At 39.3% G+C, this 20,773-nt stretch overlaps 1 protein-coding gene across 18 annotated transcripts in view; it reads left to right on the top strand.

Annotated features, from left to right (window-relative positions):
• The window catches only part of LOC124110875 (protein phosphatase 1 regulatory subunit 12A-like), a 128,362-nt gene extending 108,096 nt beyond the window's left edge, over window positions 1-20,266 (top strand). For 11 of the 18 annotated variants that reach the window (XM_046470464.2, XM_046470455.2, XM_046470423.2 and 8 more), the window contains 4 exons: window positions 4,119-4,259; window positions 7,516-7,704; window positions 8,967-9,017; window positions 14,272-20,266. In XM_046470464.2, coding sequence (XP_046326420.2) covers window positions 4,119-4,259; window positions 7,516-7,704; window positions 8,967-9,017; window positions 14,272-14,358 — 468 coding nt within the window. In that variant the 3' untranslated portion in view covers window positions 14,359-20,266. Of the gene's footprint in view, window positions 1-4,118; window positions 4,260-7,515; window positions 7,705-8,966; window positions 9,018-10,084; window positions 10,172-10,882; window positions 10,885-14,271 lie in introns of all 18 variants that reach the window. The other 7 variants (XM_046470473.2, XM_046470414.2, XM_046470386.2 and 4 more) reach the window with 5 other exon arrangements.
• The last annotated feature ends 507 nt before the right edge of the window (window positions 20,267-20,773 follow it).

The raw sequence follows: 20,773 nt of genomic DNA, 5'->3' as shown, positions 1-20,773 counted from the left end.
TATTGGTTTTGGCCGTACATATTATCTGTGTAGGTATCGTCAGGTAGTGTTGTCTGTGTGGGTTTGATCAGTCCTGGACACTGATTAAGACATTTCCAAATTTGGCAAAAGTATATTCAATGCAATTCCGTATTTGACTTGTACCCTCAGTTCCTATGTTATTTCAGGTGAATAATTGACTTGCCTTTGCTTGTGTTTGTGATGGTGCCATTGGTGGGGCAGGATATGTTCACCTTTTCACGAACAACTGGTATCATCACTATTTGATAGTGATTCATAAACACATGCTCCCGATATAGTCGGAATCATACAATGGAATCTGCTTTTGGCAGAGGTTTCTTATATATATAGAAAGTGTTTTGTCGCTTTTACTTAAAAGTATTTCTCAAATTTAGGACAATCAGGTCATAAGACACAGGCCCAAACGTCAGTTTGTGAAAAGGAAGCTCAAAGAGAAATCTGGAACTTCTCATATTTGTGTTGTAAAATTGAGGAAATATCTTTACGTTAAACACAGCATAAAGGTTAGAAGTTCAAGAAATATATTGCCCTTGTAAACTGTGAATTTTCCATCAACCTCTCTGATTGAGATCTGGAACCCCACATAATTTTATGTCTGTTGAGGATAAGTAAATGTATTTCCTTACACCTAACCTTGTCACGCAATGTTAGCCAGCTTTTGAAGAGGTAATATTATCCATGATCATGTCCTATTCTTGTATTGAATGGTAGGTCCCTCCTAAATTGTCCACCACTCTGCCGTGTAGAACATAACACTTAGTGAGATAGCCGCACTTCTATACATGGACCCAACCCCCAACACACTGATCACACCTAGGTTCATGACATCAACAGGGCATGGCGTTCTCATTACAGCAGGCATGTGTCACAAACAATGACCAAGGCTGTCAGGGTTTTCAATTATATCAAGCTCAATGTCACTGGAAATATGTCAGAGACAGAGGCATGGTAAAAAATATGAGTATTAGTTGGTGCAAAGCCATGACACCTTATTATTCAGGGAATGACATGGGCCTGTGATAAGGGTTTTACAGGACTAGTCTATGTATTTGTAGGGATGCAGGCATCTATCCTAGGCCTGACAACATTATACCACTATGGAGGCTTAAATATCCTATACAGATCCTGAAACAAAAATATCCAAGATTCCAAGCAAGTCTGCATTGCTTTGGCAAGTCTAGAGTTCTTAGTTTCTGAAAGAAGAGATTGTTTAGGATGCTTATGTTATCTATTAAAAGACAATTTAACCAAACCAATTATTACTTTAAGGCTGCATGATGAAGGATTAAGTTAAATATGGGTTCTGTTAAAAAATTCATGATTTATCTTCTATATATTATCATATAAAATTTACGTACAAAACAAACTCTCTACAGCGAACTAACGGATACAGCGAACTGATATCTGATCACCGAAAAGCCCATCTACCACTAATTAGTGACGTGTATAGCGAACTGAGAAATCTCACTCAGTGTCAAGTGTCACTGACAATTGGCTGTACGCAATCAGTGGTGAATCAACACAATCGCAGCGAATCAATACAATCACTGGTGCCGATTCAACTTTGTTAAACTTGCATTATGTTAATCCTAACTGTCTGAGCTTCGGTCCCCTGTAGTTCGTTATTTCCATGTTCTCTGTACATGTACTTGCTGATCAATAAACAAGATAATACAATTCTGTATTGATTGTGTATGATGTACAGTGGATATTCAAGTCACATGAGGTACATGGATCAGTGATACATATTCATATTTTGTACCAGGGATAAGGTCGGAGGAATATGAAGTTTTATTTATGATGGTTGTGAACTGATGATACTTTAGTGCAAGAAGTTGACAGTCTAGTTTCTAGCAATTACAGTATTCATCCCATAGTTATGGTTGAGCTAGAGGAGATTCCCGTGGAGGTCATATTGTTAAACAGTATCTGATATGATTTGTATGTGAGTTCTGTCATTACTATAATGAAGTAGTTTAAGGATTTTTTAGGTATTCTGCCATGTTTAATTGAGGGATGTGATATTACCATCTAAAGTTGGAATTTTGTCTTTTCATGTTTTGTCATTTTTGATCACATATATTTATATTTATGATTCAATATTTTCTCTTGGTGATGGTAATTTTCCTTCCTTTGGAGTTTTGATCAGGATATAATAGGGTTTAAGTGGGAACAATGGCAGCAGCATGTGAATAGTACAACTTAGCAGGTTGGCTGTCCCGTCCACCTTCAGCAGGAAATGATGTCAGCTGATTACAGATGGGATGGAATCAGCTTGAAACATTACACATGCTGTCTGCTTCAACACATAGATGATGGCAGAGGTTCCCATGCTCTGATGTAATAACAGATGATGTGAGTCAGGTAGGGCTGCCATTGGCCCACCTTGAGCTGGCTCAGATTGCAGGCTCTGCCAGATTGTTTACATTAAACTTGGTATGATCCTCTCAGACAGCAGGATCTGACAATCCCATCAAACTACAACTGGTGGGTTTGGCTGGCATACCTCTCTCTTGAAATCAGCAAAGTGGGGACGAGTACCTCTGTGACTTTTCTTGTGCAGAGTTACTTCCCCTAGTTCTGCCAGGATCTGCTGATTATGGGTGAGAAACCCAGATTCACCTTGATTATGATTCTTTGCTTGTCAGCACATTTTTGTTCATTGGTTTTACCAGAGTGGCAAGCATCAATGACTGCCCTTGGCGTCCTTAGCACATGCAGCTGACAAGTGGTCATTTTGACTGAAGTACTGGCTCACTAATTCTTACTCAACCCATGAAGATCTGGGATAGAATAGGTCTTCAGCAACCCATGCTTGCCATTACAGGTGACTAAGCTTGTCGTAAGAGGCAACTAATGGGATTGGGTGGTCAGGCTCGCTGACTTGGTTGATGTATGCCATTGATCCCAATTGCGTGGATCGATGCTTATGATGTCAGTCACGGGACTCTCTGGTCCAGACTTGATTATTTACTCATTACATGTGAAGACATCTGGTAGATCACTTGAAGCAGTTTGATGAGGATTTGTAATTGATATATATTTTACAACTTTAGTTACAGTGAAGTCCAGGTTTGCTTGTTTGTTAAAATGGGACTGGCCGGTGAGGCGTGGCTCTGATGTACACAGTGATGGCACTTCTCTAGTGCTCCAAGAACACTCTTGATTCACCCTGAGTAGTTGCAGCTATGAATCTCACATGGTTACAAAGTGTCCAAGCTGTCACAATATTAATTGTCATATATATATGAAGTGAAACAAGTCACACATAATCTTAAAAATGCATGTTATCTTCACAAGTTAATGATAATGTTATTTCATCTACACTGCTGTTGGTTGCTTTGAATGTCTGCTATTTTCCTGAGATTTGTTTTGAAGTTCTGCTATGTAAACTTATATATATACCTATATATATAAAGACATCAATTCTTTTATGGATAACAGATTTGTTATTGTTCAACATGTTTGAGGGCTACTTCTTGCCCTTCATAAAATGCAATTACATTTAATACATTTACCGTATTCAACATAATAAGCGCCTACAGTGATATTTGCTAATATATTGGCTAGTGAACAATCCCAATTAGCACCTCTTCTGATTGATCAATGTACACAAAGACTTATTTATTCGTGTATGATACGCACTCGTGTGTTATATGGACACTTAATTATGGGTAATTAAATTCTGGAAAATATATCTGTCATGTATAAATACGCAGAGACTTTTCTTTTGTATTATTTCAGGTACATAAATGTAGAAATTTACGAACTTTCAACTCTGTTTTTTTTTCCACCAAAATTATATTCTAATGAATGCCCCCTATTTCTAGTTTTGAGAGCGCCCTGGGCGCATATTATGTCGAATACAGTACTATCACTAGTTCCTGTGTTGAACATAATTTCTAAATTTAAGTAATTTTGACTAGTTCTATTCATACTATGAGATTTTTTTCCAGCCAAGAACTTATGTTGCTTCTTATGCTAGTTTACAATGAAGTGGAAATCAAACCGAAGGTTCCACAAGGTTTTGTTAAAATCAGAATCATTATTGAAGGTCTGGTGTTAGTGTGTAATGTTGACTGTGGTTTGTGTTGCAGACGCTAGGGTCCCGCTATGGTTCATCACGCTACAGCTCCTCAACAGACATGACCCCCACAGATCGGTACAGGGACAGGCCCAGCTCCTACTCCGAGTACTCCCGGTCAACGCCTTCATCCCTAGACAGCGATTACAAGAAGGTAAGCACAGAAAACAGCTGGTGGGTAGCCATGCAGTTGATGCCTTTGATAAAATTTAAGGTTCCGGTTCCCGACATGGATACAATACTTTCAGCATATTTCTGGTGTCCCCCATTGTGATATGGAAGGAATGGTGCTCATAGAGGCGTAGGATTTAGAATTTTAAATTCTTGAAGGATTGGTGGGATAGCCAAGTTGTTAAAGAGTTGGCTTGTCATGCTGAAGAATATCCCAATATGGATACAGTGCTTGAAGTCCATTTGTGTTGTCCTCCTTAGTAATATGGCTGGGGTGTTGCTAAGAGTGGCTTAAAATTCACTCCCATGAAGGAACGGAATTGACATAAGCATAGATCTGCTATAATAAACAGTATGTGAGTATAGTTTTACACTGCCTTTAGCAATATTCCAGTGATATCACAGCGAGGATCACAAGAAAAAGGCTTCACATTGTACCCTTGATGGGAATTGAACCTGGGTCTTCGGCATGCCGAGCAATGGCTTTAACCACTGGGCTACCCCTGCTATGATTACAATAGTTCCACTATGATTATATGATACTGGTGGTATTACAGATTTGAATGATGTGTAATTCACACAAGTGGGGTTCTGATATTACATTGTGTAACATGGCTTTCATAGCACAGATCATTGCTGATGTATGAACGGTTTATTCGGATCTATCTCAGCATTGTCATCTCTAGCATTCAACATTCACAGTCATAGCTTCTGAATACTTTTTTACTCAGTGGTTTGCTTGATTGCGTATCATCGTACCCTGCACAAACTATCAGTCACTGATTTGTCTCATGCAGACTTGATTTAGTCGGCTATCATATAGCTGGAAAATTGCTGTGTTGTGTTAATCAACAAACAAATAGTGTTATTTACAGAAACTATCCAGTTTAATGCTACTTCTAATGATCAGATGTAAAGAGAACCTGACCGTCAGCTATACTCACCTGTGCTGTGGATACCTTAGACATCAACATATGGGTTCTGGCTATAGGACTAGAGCTCACTGTAAACACACACACTGCAACCTGAGTTGCTAAGTTAAGCTAAGTTAGATATGGATAGACTGCATATATGTTGGTTTTAGACCGCCTTGAAACACGTAGACATTGTTATCACATTTGATGCACAAAATGTCCTGTGTTTTAATGTCGTAAGTTGATCTGTGACCTTAGGAAGGAATTTCAGTGTGATGTGGCACCTCTGTGTAATAGTGAAGGAGTATCTGGTCCCATTGTGACATGACATTTACACCCAGACAGCAGGTCATGAACACAGATACGGTAGTTCTGGATGCAGCAGGGCCTGGGTCGAGCTCGGGGTTAGGTTCTACTGCTTACACAGGAGTTGTCCCCCTTTAATACAAACACTTTCACAGGTTTAGGAGTAGTTTGTGCTTGTTTTGTTGATTGGCCTGTGTGGCGTTGGTTTCATACTGCTTTGAACTGTGTTTTCACAAGATACATTAATAATAAGACTAAAATAACCTGTCATGTTAATTATGTCACAGGGTATTACAATAACCTGTTGCGTAATATAATAGGGTTATAATAACCTGTCATGTTATATGTCACTGTGGGTTATAATAATATTTTCCATAGCAGGTTATCATGATGAGTTCTGCAATAGCACAGTGGATTGTAATAGCCTGTCGTGTTTTTCCACACTGGGTTATAATAATTATACCCCCGTTTATGAAGTAAATCGGGGGTATATAGCGTTCCGTCCTTCCATCCGTCCTTCCTTCCGTCCAAGCTTTTGTACGGCCCATAACTTTTTAACCATGCACCCTAGCTTCACCAAACTTGCTACACACATTTACCACAATAAGTACTTGTGCCTTTTGCTAGTTTGAAGATTCTGAACTTTTTAATTTTTGCCGTTTCCATGGAAACATTAAGAAACTTAAACTTTTAGGGTGGGTGTTTTGTATGGCCTATATCTTTTTAACTATGCACCCTAGCTTCATCAAACTTTCTACACCCATCAACCACAATGAGTACTTGTGTCTTTTGCTAGTTTGAAGATTCTGAATATTTTAATTTTTGCCGTTTCCATGGACACATTAAGAAACATCAAGAATGTATGTTGTGCTAAGCATTGATTATCCCACACTAGATTGAAATATTTTTGCAAAAACATGTGTTCATTTCAAACATGATGCATCCTCATGGGGTTACAAAGGAAAGGGCAGTTCCTCTGACTTAAAGCAACAGGTATATTTCATTAATTAACAAACTATTTACTATTTGTTGTTGACCAGCGGGGATAACAGGGGTATGTGAGCTTTGCTCACTTCTTTCTTGTTTGTTATGTAACTACATGTATATATCACAGTTGGTTACAATATCGTGTGTTAAGTGGTTCATCTTGGTTGGAAGGCCACATTAACAAGCTTAGAAACACATGTACAAATCAACCCATGAAGATGCGGGTTAGAATAGGTCTTCAGCAACACATGTTTGTCGAAAGAAGAAACTTAACGGGATCGGGTTGTCAGGCTCAGTTGATGCATGTCTTCGTATCCCAATTGCGTGGATCGATGCTCATGACATCAATAACAGGATTGTCTGTCCCAGACTTGATTATTTACAGACCGCCGTCATATAGCTGGATTATTGCTGAGTTATTGCTGAGGTGTTAAACAAAAAACAAACCAAATCATTAGTATTCAACAAATTAAAGCAATAAGATGTCAAGATAAAAGTTGATTTTATCAATTGCCTGGCTCAATTGTATTTTAGACTTAGACTTAGTTTTAAATGACTAAAACAATTTTTTAATAAATATTTTTATCTACTGACAAATTTTTCACTATTAAAATCTGTATAACTGAAAAAAGGAGAAAAACTCTGGCCCCGGTGCTGTGAGGGTAAGGATTTGGGGTTCAGTAACTTTATCATTTCTTAGTGGATTGTCTTCATATTTGGCATCAGCCTGCTCATCATGCTAGTTTTCTCAGATACATCAAAGAAACAGCAAGCCGTAAAAAAGTTAATAGTTCAAGTATCAAGGAAGTTATATGTTTAATTTAATTCAAGTCCATGACATTTCACATTTTCAGAATCTCTTGAAAAACAAAGTGAGATGCTCTTGCAGAAAATTTAAATGTCTGTCTGACCATTGAATTGAGGTGAAATGTGTGGAATACTGAAATCTTCATTTTGATAGTCTTATGGCTTTCTGATAGTTGTTGTGGTTCAAAGTTCAAACCCTTTTCTAATGATCAGTTCTATTTTCAGCTATATGAAGATGAAAAGTCTGAGAATGAGAGATTACGGAGAGAGCTGGAACAGACGAAGCGAGAGCTTCGGGATGCAAAGACAGAGTTGGACAAAATGATGAGAAAACACACTGACGCTGCGCGCACAGCTGAGACCAACGACAAGAGGGTAACACCACTATCCGAGTCCACGCTCGACTGCGATCAAGTAACATATCACTAACACCAATCTTGCATGAGGGGTGGCATAGTAGCTTGGACATAGCCTGTAGAGTATGCTAAAGCAGGCCCAGATCCTGGAGTTGGTCTGAAGCAGGGCCAGATACCAACAAAAGTGATCAGCAGGAAAACTAAATTAATGAAATAATTGTTGAATTAAAGAGATTGCTCTTATCCTCATGTTCTACCCATTTTGAGGTTATTTGGGTAAATTGGGAAATCATTCGACTCTGGAAAACATTTTTGGCTCATTTTAGATGGTATCGTGAACAGGTGTTACCAAATTGGAAATTTGTATAATTGCATTAAAGGGATATGCTTGCTAGATGTTGGTTATAAGCAAACCATATGGAATCCCCAGCACACAGTTTGGTTGTGTTCCTTCCCTGACTAACCCGTTCACACCTTTGTACCCTGTGAAATACAGAAATAGTGGGAATTTCTGGATTTCCCATCCATCTCACACATACATTAGCTTAATTATGCAATTAATGGCTCTGAGTTGATTTCTTATTATCTATAGGCTGCAACAGCAATCTTAGAGCAAATTATGTTTAAGTACCATGACATGTTCTCATCTTTATTTCTCTATCAGGACGAGGAAAGAGGACTGCAAGATCTATAAAATGAAGTGTTAACATTTCTTAGAATCTTATAGTTTATCTCATTACTAGTTTGATATGGTCAGAATAATGTAGACATTTAGCATGGGATGACCAAACAGTTTTCATGTCAACATTCTAACATTTGATACAATAGGATAAAAGATCTGCATGTAGTGTGGAAGTCAACCCCTCTGTGTAAAAGTGTGCAGTTTCCCTGACTCCTGTGCTGTATACAAGTCAACCATGTTCATGGGATTTGTCAATCACCCTGTGGGGACCAAGAGTAGAGCAGGTCTTCATGCAGACTTGAATAAGGGCTTGGTGGTTATTAATGCCTTGGCCGACAACGTGTCATTGTAGCCCTATGGCATGACTCCCTGTCATAGTATCAAGCACTGATGTGATTGTCCATTATTTACAGGGAGCTGATATGTGGCTGCAGTATTGCTGATTGTGGTGTAAAACAACATTCACTCACTGGTTTATTAATCTAATCGCATCTGCCACTACCAGCTCCCATTGGAATTGTGTCATTAATACTGACTTGTGTGCTTGTGAGCCTGTATTAGAAGCCAATAACAAATAGCATGATATTGAAATATGTGTCTATTGTTACAACTCAAGTCATTTTTGGATTGCCTTTCAGGAAAAGAGAGCATTGGAGAGAAAAGTGTCTGAGTTGGAAGAAGAACTCAAAGTGAGTGTTGTCTGGCCTGACTTGTGTAGGATCATGTGTAGCTAGCTTTTAGCTCTATATCATACTTCTAAAATATATAAACATTCTGAAAATATCTCTCAAGCTTCTAGTCTGGCTTAAAGGTGAGGGGTGTTTGCAGTTTGGGGCAAGTGAAGCTGCCACTGTTCTCCCTGATCTGTACATCTTGCTAGGTATCTCCTACTGGAGGGATGCATTCAGGGTGGCACTCCGAGCTCGATACACGACAAACTGGGACAGTCAGGAACTCAAGCGCTAGCCGCTTGTTTCAGACAAATAATATCAGCTAATTTTCAGAATTTGTCAATATTTGATAGGACAGTCTTTTATATTACAAATTTTGTAAAGAAACTCTGGACAATTTGGATAGCAGAAATCTAGCGATTTGAAACCTTGGCTTATTGTGAACATTTTCCAAAACATCAAACCAAATGTTTGGAACTTTAGCCAAGGCTGATAACGTTATGTTAGTGTCTGAATGTAAGATCGGTTGCTTGATTTACCTGTACACCATGCCCCAGGTAGGTTTAACCATGATGGGGATCAGCTGGGCACAATGGAGCATGATATTGCTAAAGACTTCATAGAAGCTGTTTACTCCATGCAAAAGTGGCAAAGTAGGGAACCTGATGATCCAATATTGCAGCCTGAATTATAAGATCAGTGAAGATACAAAACATGTATTCCTGAAGAAAAAGAAATCATTTATAACCTATTTGTCCATGTGATCAGTCCTGTGCCTGAGCACCCAGTTGCCACTGTGTGAAAGATGCTGTCTGCATCCCATGATGTACACAGTTCAGTCCTCAATGGGGATATTTCAGCTAAACTGCCAACACTCGCCACCTTTAACCTGGCCTTACTACTATTAGATAAAACTTGCTCATCTTTCTCTCGTCGATCCCTTCTTATTTAATGCGCTCACTAGTCAACAGAATGAACGAACCAGCAAGCATCATCCAGTCAGATTGTATGTAACAAGATGAGATGATCACCAAGCATCATCCAGTCAGATTGTATGTTACATAACTCCTTCTCTACCTTTCCAGCTTATGGACAAACTAAAAGCTGATAATGCAAAACTTAAGGATGAAAATAGGGCCTTGACGCGAGTCGTTTCCAAACTGTCCAAATAGGTAAAATACTGTGGAGCTATGCACCCAGTCAGCGTATATTTCGACAGGCGGTTTTATTTGAAGCATGATTGAAGTTTTTTCTTTTATTTTCTACTAAGCATGGTCTTTCAACCAGTCTGTCATATTTTGCAGGGGGAGATTTTGGGTCAGATGTATTTTTGTTTCTATTTTTTGTAACCCAGAATTCAAGTTTTGTACAAATCTTAGACTAGTTGTATGATTTGGTGATTCGTGGTAGTGGGTTATTGATTATTGATGAGGGGTAGTTTGAGAGAGAGCATCAATATACATGTCTTCTTCATGAATATGCAGTACATATTAACATTACTAAATCAGAAAGTTCTCTATATTATGTACTACCTGTATTCCTTGTTGTTAGTTAATATTCGTTCTCTCTATTTAATACATTAACACGTGAATATGTGAAGTTGTAAAATTTCTTTTGCTATTAATTTTCATATTTGGTATATTTGATCAAATTAATTTTTGCCTAACAATCATTAAAGCTGACAGGTACTTTTGACAGAGGGTGTTAAGGTTTGAGAAATATTTGTTCATTGCTATTTTTATGTACCGAACATCAAAAACAGGTCTCACATGTTTCCTTAAATATGATATAAGCACCAATATTACCTAGAGTATATTGTCTTTAATATTTTGTGGTAGACAGCTGGTAGTGGAAGTGTTTGTTAATTAAGGATGAAAGTGAAGAAGTAAAGAATGTTCAAGCAAAGATGGATACTTCAAAAGTTGATGTGGTATAGCTGTTAAGATGTGAAAGTATATGAAAGTGTATGAAATCACGAAGACTGGTGCCTTGCTACTGACACGGCTAGGTGGGACTAACCCTCACGCAGTGCCTTCCATGCTCATCTGTCCGTCCGTCCGTCCGTTCGTGTATTCGTCTGTCCATCCAGCTGTTTACCCATCGCATAGCCTGCCACAAACCTATATACTCGCTGACAGCTCACCTGGGTCAGGCTATTCGTCACAGTGTTGCTGTTCATTTATCATGTCATCCAAATGTCATTCATCAACTGATGATTGAAACTTGCCATCAAAACTCACTGAAAGTCTTTAAAATGTTTATATCAATAATCAAAAGTTACATTAACCCCAAATTTAAGAAAAAAAAAAATTTCATTATTGTTGCTTGGGGTAAATTTATTTATGAAGTTTATCATTACTACAAATATTTGACAGGTGAGCTACAAATCTGAAGCTTTTTTTTTCTCTAATCATCCTAAACATAATTTTTTTTTTATCCAATTTACCGGTAACAAACTTTTAGTTGGCTGCACTGTATTTTCTCAGCTGAATGCATCATGTATACAGAAGAAAAAAGATTTTTCGGATCCAATCAAGAAGGCAAAGTTTTTCCTGTTTTCACAAATGAAACCCAAGAAATCTACTTATAGTCAAAGAATGACATGTTGTCAGTGATATTTTTAAACATATCAGATTCAGATCCTCAGAAATGCAATGAAAAACACGGGAAACTGTTTCCAAGCCTTTGCCTAATATACTACCCTCCTGACAACTAATCGTGTTTAGCCCCATCATTATTATACGTCATCAGCTTCTCTGCTTACATGTTATGCACGTCTATGTAAATCTACTTTTTTATTCATCACATTGTATCAGCACATAATTTTGTATATGTACAGTGATCAGTTTCTGTGTAGAAGTTCTGTATTGTCTAAAAACTCACATACAGTGTACCGGTATATCCTGGTAAGTTGTTTAGCTGATATTGACTATTTGTCAATGTTGTAATATCCAAAATATATTGGAGCATAGATTTCAAGTGAAATGTTAGAAAACTTGGGAATCGACAAAATGATATATCTGGTAGACTCTCTGTCTCTACTCCCAAAGTACAATTAGTTGTTTTAAAATAGAGAAGCAGAAGACTAAAAATTCTGAAACCTTAATTATTATATTTTATTTATACTTGCTGCACCTTATGTTCAATTTTCCACATTGTGATATTTTGGAAACTGTTAGTATTACCTGCTGTGATAATGCTTAGTTTGCTGAAATTATTGAAACTCTCCCCACACCCACCCCACATCCCCCATACATACAGGCTGATAATGCAAGGTGTAGATACATCATTGATACTGTAGGAAGTTGAAGGGGAACCGGTGACCTGGTGCAGCATGCTCTGCAGGGTTTAGTCCCTTTGTAGTGTAAGGATCGCCTTCTGTTACGACCCTTGGTTTGTGAACAGCATACCATTGTTTATGGGTTACAGCAATGTGACATGTCTATGACATGCATCACTTTCTTCCCAGACATAACTGACATGCAGCGAAATAACTGAAGTACTGTTCAAAGCCGAATTAGACCCAACTGATTAGGTGAAGTAAAAGTATTTGTTCCAAGGTAACACAGCATGTCAACGTCGATGATGTTGTGTTAATGACCCTGTCATGGAAGGCACTGCAGATAAGGATGCAAGTTTCTCCTAGAGATGATCATACACACTAGGCAGGCATGTTGTCATTTGGGCAGGTGTTACAAACAACTAACTCTTCATATCACTGAGTCCTATTCCTGTATCATTCATTATCTCGCATACCTTAGTCACAAGCAGCGTGATGAAACTGCAAAAATCATTGTGTGTGAACATTGATAAATGTCATCCAATACTAAATTATGTTTCCATTTTTAAACATTTCATTCTTCATTTGCCATTCAGGTTTTGGTTATTCGTAGAGTGCATATGATGCATTTAAACTTGTTCTAATTTGTTCTGTAGGCAGAGACATGGTTTGTTGAATCTGTAAGAGTTTTAACCCGAATACTAATCCTGAGTCTAGCATGATGAATACTATGTATTTGGACAGCGTCCAACCAGAATGGAGAGATGCATGTACTGGTACATAAACCGTAAATTACTAAACTAGTCTTGGTGACGACCACCAGGGATTTCGTTAGCTGGGGATTGGGGACTGAATCCTTCTCTAAGACAATACTAGAGTTTACGAGGATCATAATCAGGTTGTCGCAATACTGATTTTGTGTGTTGTCATATTCCGTACTGTTATGTGTGGAGTGTGTATCGTGTTTGGATCGAGATCACCTGAGATGGTTGACTCTTAGCTCTGACCCCAGCGGGAACCCGTATAAGGTTTGATGCCCAGTACACCATTGCTTGTCTTCAGAGGTGACGAGGTGACGAAAATGGATCTAATGGTCATACTCAGTGACTTGGTTGATCAGCTGTCAATGAACCCAAACAGCATGGGACATTGATCCTAATCTCAACAGCTGCTTGTCTGGTCCAGTGTCAGTTATTTACAGGCCACAATGAGACAGCTAGAATAGTACTGACTGGCGTTCCCAACATTCACTCCTAGCTGTGACCAGGCTAATTTAGTTTGCCCACAGGCATTGGTTAACATCTACATTACAAACCAAAAGCAGGGGTGTCCAGTACACTGGAGATAAGTGTTCACCCATCGCACTGAAAACACAGGCTAAATTCACACAATGATACAAGCCAAGTCTTGGTGCTGCCTGCCTGCCTTGACATGGCTGGAATATTGCCAAGCGTGGCACCAGACCACACTCACTCACTCCAACAAATGGCACTCCCAAGCCCCACACTCCATGCTGTCCAGTGCTGACGATGATGTTCATTCAGTGACGAGTAGACGTGTTGACTCCATGTTGCTTATTGTTAAGTCTTCGACCCTTCTTGTCATTAACTGTGGTGACATGTCACAAATGTTTTCTGCTGTTTGGAGGTTTGTAATAACTAACGTTCAACTAGTTGTCCTAGTTTTTGGTTTGAGGTAAATAATATGAAAAGAAATGTACAATTCATGCATTATCTATTCTGTATTAATTAACAAAATCTTCTGCAATAGTTAAAGGTTAAATTTCTTTATGTTATTTTGTATCGTTTCTTTTCCTGTTTCTTTGTTTCAAGTGATGAATCATTAGCTTCTTCTTTTATCTCTGAGTATTTTTTTCATCTAATCAGTACTAATTTCAACAAGATTTCATTACGAGAGCCTGAACAAAACCAGGAGCATTGTATAAATCATAAAGTTGACAGATCCAATACCCTGTTTGTTTCCTTGTTTCAGAAAATGGACAGCCTTAAGAACGATAACCTTCGCCTCCGAGAGGAAAACGGAGCCTTAATCCGTGTCATAAGCAAACTATCAAAATAGTGCTGTTTTCTTCTCCTACTCATAATGTTCTCATCATGGAAAGAGGTCCAAGGACAGTCATTACAAAGGTGCAATTGGGGATTTTAAAGACACTTTATGAATGTCTTCCATTGCTCCTGTTTTATACCTGCCTGCCTGCCTGCCTGCCTGTCCAACCTCTCACTCGATGTCCAGCCAGGCCGTAGTATTATACCAGCAGCCCACGAGATCACCTTGACCTCTCAACTCGAGACCTTCACCTCTCGAAAGACTGCCCTGTGCCCCTAGGGCAAAAGGGTCGTCAGCTATGTGTCTATATTTTATCCTTTGATGTGAACCTTCCCACTTCCTGGTCTCTGTAATATTGAATCCTTATCCTAACAACTTTAATATTGACTCCTTACCAAGCTTAATACTGAATCCTTACTGTCTTGAATACTGATTCCTTGTTTACCATACCATTTTACTGACTCCCTACCAACCTTAATATAGAACCCTTACTGTCTGCAACTTGATTCCTTACTCTTTTTTCCTTAGTCTATCCATTTTCCTTCTGTAGCAGTTGAGCTGAATTATGTCTTGGTCCAATTAGGAAAGCTACATATAATATTCTACAATCTAAAGACAGTTGCTCCGTGGATGAATGTACATCTGAAATTAGTGGATATGACGATTCAAAATCTTAGCATTATACTAACTATGTTTTGGTGTCCACCATTTTGATTGAGACTACTTGTCAGAGGCAGGCAAGATCTGATTGGTTTTTTTTATTGTGAATTTGATCTGAACATACGCGATCTCTAGCCTCTGTTATCACTGAGCAGGCACTGGGTGTACATTTATCAACCTGCTTACACCTCTAACATACCTCCTTTTGTTTCCTCCTTTTATTTCCTCTCTCTTTCCATTGTATGGTTGCCAAAAAAAATACAAAAAAAATATTCAAAGCTTGTTAAGCCTCTGCCAGGAGGCGAGACTCTCATAGTCTGGAGATGTGTATTTTGTGTTGTATGAATAGAATGTCTGCATATTGGAATGGTATTGTGAACTATTGAACTAGGTGGAGTGTACAGTACGTGCTGCTGTCATTTAAGGATGTGCTAATCTTTTCTTTTCTTGTCGGGTTGTTTCTCATTTTGTCCCTGTTAAGTTCCACTTTGTCAAGGAAAGGAATTCAGTTTTGCAAGAGCTATCAAACTGACGTGTGTCAGATTTGTGGAAGGGGAGGTAACTTTCGAAGGCACATGGTTGAGAGGCAAGTCTGATCTCTCCAAGCTGTGAATGTCATGGTTGAAGTCCTACTCCAGCTTCACGAGCATCTCCGAACGGGAGACCTAAGCGACTCTCGGGGACAAAACATTTGCATGGCATGGTTGTTTGTTGAACCGATTATAAATACATGTATAGTGCAGAGCCCTGCGCTCCTATGATAATGTAGAGTAGCTTGGTATTAACTACTGGTTATGCTTTCGTTGCTTACCTGAGAAAGTTTTGTCACTTGCTGCGACGTCCTCCGACGCCCCTCCCCGCAGAAATTACCTGGTGCAAGACACATGACCATTCTGGTGCAGTAAGTGAACCCCTAGCCACACAGTACTGTGAACATGGTGCTAAAACTATCATATGCAAGTCTTCATAGCAACACTGACCACCCTGTAAGCAAAGTGTGATAATTTCAACAAATGTTGTGTGAATTAGTTTTTCATAGTGTTTATGAAACTCTGCGAGTTTTGCAATCACGTGTTACATGTACAGTTAGAATGTTTGAAATTTATTTGCTTGTACATTTTATCTAGCTGTTCCTCGTTTGCCAGTGGCAGTATTAGGATGTGGGAAATGTTTCTGCTGGAAGCTGGGGATGAAAGAATACGTGAATAGTGCCTGGATTGGGTGTCATTAAAAGTGCTAGTCATTCAGTGAGTGGTAGAACATAGTTGGAACGTTGCGTTTATCGCCGTGTTGCATTTCGTTCCCTAATGTGCAATGTGATATGTAGACAGACATCTCTCTTGGTGCTGTGACTGACAGATGCTAAACTCAGCCTCCAAACGATCTGGCCAACCAACACAGAGAGCATAATCAACTAGTCACATGGTCACTGGCCATTGACCAATCGGAAGCGATCTCGCTGTCAACCTCTGGGAGTACATGTAATCTTGTCAAAACTGCTGACCCTAACCCATCATAGGGTCCCACTTGTGCCAAGTTCATGATGAATCAGACTAGTTAACAACTGCTAGCTTGCCTCATACATGGCCATCCGACTTAATTAAAAATAGAGCAAGCGCCAAATAGCATGTAATGTTTGCACCTTTTGAGATTAAGTTCTATTTAAGTCATTTAAGCATTGTTTATACTTCATATTTTGTATTCCTGAACATTTTTTTTACCGATCTGTATATATTCATGCATTTGTAAATAATGTTGTACATTTTCATATGGAAATTATTTATTATATCAAAACCCCTTATACAAAGTATATTTTGTGATCACACGGATCTCAAAATGAGATTAAGATTTTATAAGCAGCATATGTTCTATTTTTGTGTTGTTGTGAGTTGAAGAAGAGTGAAAGACGTGTGCAAGAGATGAGTGACTATTTCGTCTTGATGAGTTCAAGGTACCACCATGGCTGCATACTCCCTCGTGTTATGAGGGAGTCACTTTAGTACTACTTACTTCAATCAATCAAAGTGCTACTTTGGGAGAAGGCATTCTTTTGTATCTTCCTTCCTAGCACTAGTCCACGTAGATCAGGTAAGCGGTGACCTTGGCGAGCACGAACACTCGTACTTAAACTGGTGGTTTTGCCAGGTATTTTACACCTCAAGGTCACTGCAGATTTCAAGCTCTGAGTTGTAGGCATGATATCTTGTTGGTGATTGGCTCCAATATTTGGGTTATGTGCACCAGCGCTATCATGAATGTCAACTGAGGTCATTGTCAGGTCAAGGTCACTCTTGGCTTGACCCTGCCCCACCCGATGACGTTAATGTTAAGCTTCCTTAGGTGACATGTTGGATCTAAGGCTTGCATATGGCTGGAACTTTTTTGCCGGACCACAAGGTAGCTTGCAGACAACTCACACGATCAGGAGCCAGACTCTGCAATTAATGTTCCTTAATGATGCCTCTCTTGTTGATGTCTTTGGTGGAATCATCTGAGATTGTGTCTGGGCAGCTAGTTTCAGAATCTGGCCCTTGTGTCTGCTGTCTGCCATGATTGTTGTGATAAACTGGCATGCACAATAGTTGACGTCTGCTGTCTCAACGATGTTTAGGTGATGTTGTGATGACGGCAACAACACCCAATCACCGACGTGACGGAGACCATCATGCTCCCCGTGGTGACATGTTGGACCGCGGGTCTGCATGCCACGCTCACTAACAAGCATGGCCATATCAGTCATACAGGACAATGATGTATTTTATGCATTTTATAGCACTAACTCTGTACAGACTTGTCTATTAACTCTGTAACGCTCTTTCCTAGAAATGTGCTACTTTAGAGCCATAGACCTGGTTGTGCAGAGTGATAATATGTACTTTGCATAAGGGTTTTGATATGATCAATCCCATATGCTCATGTACATGTTATTTCTTGCATGTGATTTGAGACCAAATTACTAAGCAGTGTTGCTCAGCATAATCTTTGCCCAATCCGGGTTTTTTTTATAACTGATCCATTAACAAGACTACATTAAGTGTAGCTTCTGCATACTGAAAACTCAAGCCTGGAATCTTAGTGATTCAGGAGTGAGTGAGCTGCTGTACATCACATGGTACTTGGTGTTGAACTTGAGGACGGTTGACATCAACCCCGCTACAAACTCAACGCACGGTATTATTCCTTGAATGACACGTTGGATCCAAGGCTTGTATAGTGCACTACTCATGAACTCACAAGATAACAGTCCGAGTTTACAGCATGCCGTCAATGTTTTTGCCATAATGATGTTCTTTCAACAAATCTGCATGTGTCGCTCCTGCTTCTTGTTTGCATTGACCAAGTGGCTTTGTTGCTGTGACAATGATGGATCCAACTGGCCGAGTGAACCTTAGGCAGTGATGGGCCTCGGGGTGACATGCTGGACCTCGAGCTTGCAAATGAGTTGAAGAACGTCTGTGGCAGTTTTGGCCAATGAAGTAATTTTTTTTAAAACAAATTTGTCCAGAGGACTTTCTTTGAATTCCCCTGATTTTCAGAATATATCATCTTTCTTCTTCGTTTAGAAAAATAGGTAATTTGATTATGAATTAATATATCATTGATATTTTTCCAAGTTTCAAACAAAGTCCGCTGCTGGTTGATTTTCTGTTCGATGCTTCCCACAAAGGTTATGCTGACCTTCACAGTTTGTCTATTTTTTGTTGACATTTCGTCAACAAATATGCTCAGAAGAATGGGAACATAACTTTCCATCCAATTGGTGCTCTTTGCTTGATAACATAGGGGCTCTATGTGAAAGAGCTGCTGAAAAGATCTAGTGGCACCACAATCTGCATTTGCTTGAGAGCATCAAGGCAGCTAGCTGATCCTTAGTTGAAACTGTACAGGAGTAGGTCCTAGAGGAGATCTGGAGGTGTGCCTTGAGATGACCCTACATGGGGCCTTTGAAAAATCGCTTAAGTCATCCCATTTGGGACATAGGGAACTATTTGGGATCCTTTGGATTACATTTCTAATCTTTGGATTCTAATAATTCAATAGAAATATTTGGTTGATCTGTGTAAAGAAAACTTTCAGTGATCTTGGTAGTAGTGGGTGATCTTTGGATCATCAATGATACCTCAGGCCTTACCCAAGAGCTGTTGTGGATAGATCATTTGAGTGATCTTTGAAGTGACTAAAGCTACTTTTAGGCTCACACAGTACAGGGTAGAACTCAGCACCTAGACAGCTGGCAGTAGAGAAATGGAGTGTGTGGCCTGCTCTGTCAAATAGCGTTACCATGGTGAATGGGGGTTGCTGTAATCCGTGACAGATTAAATGATTCAAGAAGTTTATGGACAGGACTCATTTTCAGGCTCTTTGGTTCTTGTATTTGGAGTGTTAATTTATTGAACGTTCATCTAGTGCTACACATGACATAGTGCTAATGCTTGTTATCTGATGAAAGGGAGGAGTTGGTAGAAGAGCCTGGGGAGATGCGTTCCTTGGAGACTTGGTCTTGTTGTGCCCCGTCATCTCAGTCTGTGTGATTTGTTTGATTTAGGAGAAGACTGGCCACAACTTAATCAAGGCTTTCAACTCAAGACAGATGTAGTGTACACGTAAAGAGTCAATCCTTAGATTTCCAATATACTAAGTATATTATATAGAAGTTAAATTATAAACAATTCTGACAGAGCAGGTAAGCACTGTCCTCCCAGATTAGGAAGACACTTCTTGACACTGGCAGTGGAAGACTTGGCTATCCTAAACTGGGAGTACTGTAGGTCATAGATTTAGACTTGCTGTATGCAGTGTAGATGCTGACACTCTTGTGTCCAGATAGTAGAGTGACACAATCAGTTTCCAATGTGTAGTATATATAGCTGAAGACTGCCTTACTTGCAAAATAACACAGGAGAAGCTTAGAAACTGTGATGTATCTTATCTGAAACATGGGACCTATGTACAAGTGTTGCTATGGAGACTTGTGTAATTATTCTGGGTTGCTAGAGACGTTGGTTGCGGGGGTTCAGGTGGTGGTTACAGAGAGAGGTTGTCTTGCACCATAATATGATGTCTGCACACAGACTTGACCCAGCTGTCGGAGGATGTTGCGATGTTGTATGCGGTCAGTCCTGGGGCCGCTCCCTCATTCACCATTTTGTGAATATGTGTTAATTTTGCATCAGTAATGATTGTAACATTAGGAATGTATAGCACTAAGATTACCTACCCACTTAAATAAATTTGTTTGGGGTTTCCCTAATTAATCTGACTCTGTCGTTTGTGTTTTGTTCATGAGAGACTATCTCGACAAGCACCTGCTGCATATGTTAACACATCACATTGACATGACTGTTGTGTTTGCACATGTTTTCTTGAGGGCAACCAGCTGGAAGAACGGACATAGCGGAGTCGGTCAACATGTCAACTGATCAACTGAAAGGTTTGGATGCACACAAAGCTTGCACATACTATTAGTTGAACAACTACTTGGGGAATGATACAATCACTGCAATAACACCAGTATTACCCTTGGGATTTGGGGCAGAATAGTTTCATGCCACGGTTGGTCTTTTTGAGGAGGCAACTCTGAGTCAGGTGGTTACAGCATGTACAATGTAGACTATTGTGTGACATGGATGGTTGTGTGGCACTGTGCCTGATGATGTGGATTGTTGCTCTTGCTATCAACCATTCATTTGCCTGGTCCTGGCTCAATGAATTTCTGACTGCTGTGATGTGCTGGTATTATTGCTGATTGCAACAAATAAAACTTTCA

The sequence above is a fragment of the Haliotis rufescens genome, unplaced genomic scaffold, assembly GCF_023055435.1.
Source record: "Haliotis rufescens isolate VD_foot unplaced genomic scaffold, xgHalRufe1.0.p SCAF_5, whole genome shotgun sequence".
NCBI lineage: Eukaryota > Metazoa > Mollusca > Gastropoda > Lepetellida > Haliotidae > Haliotis > Haliotis rufescens.
This window is presented reverse-complemented; position numbering and strand designations above follow the sequence as displayed.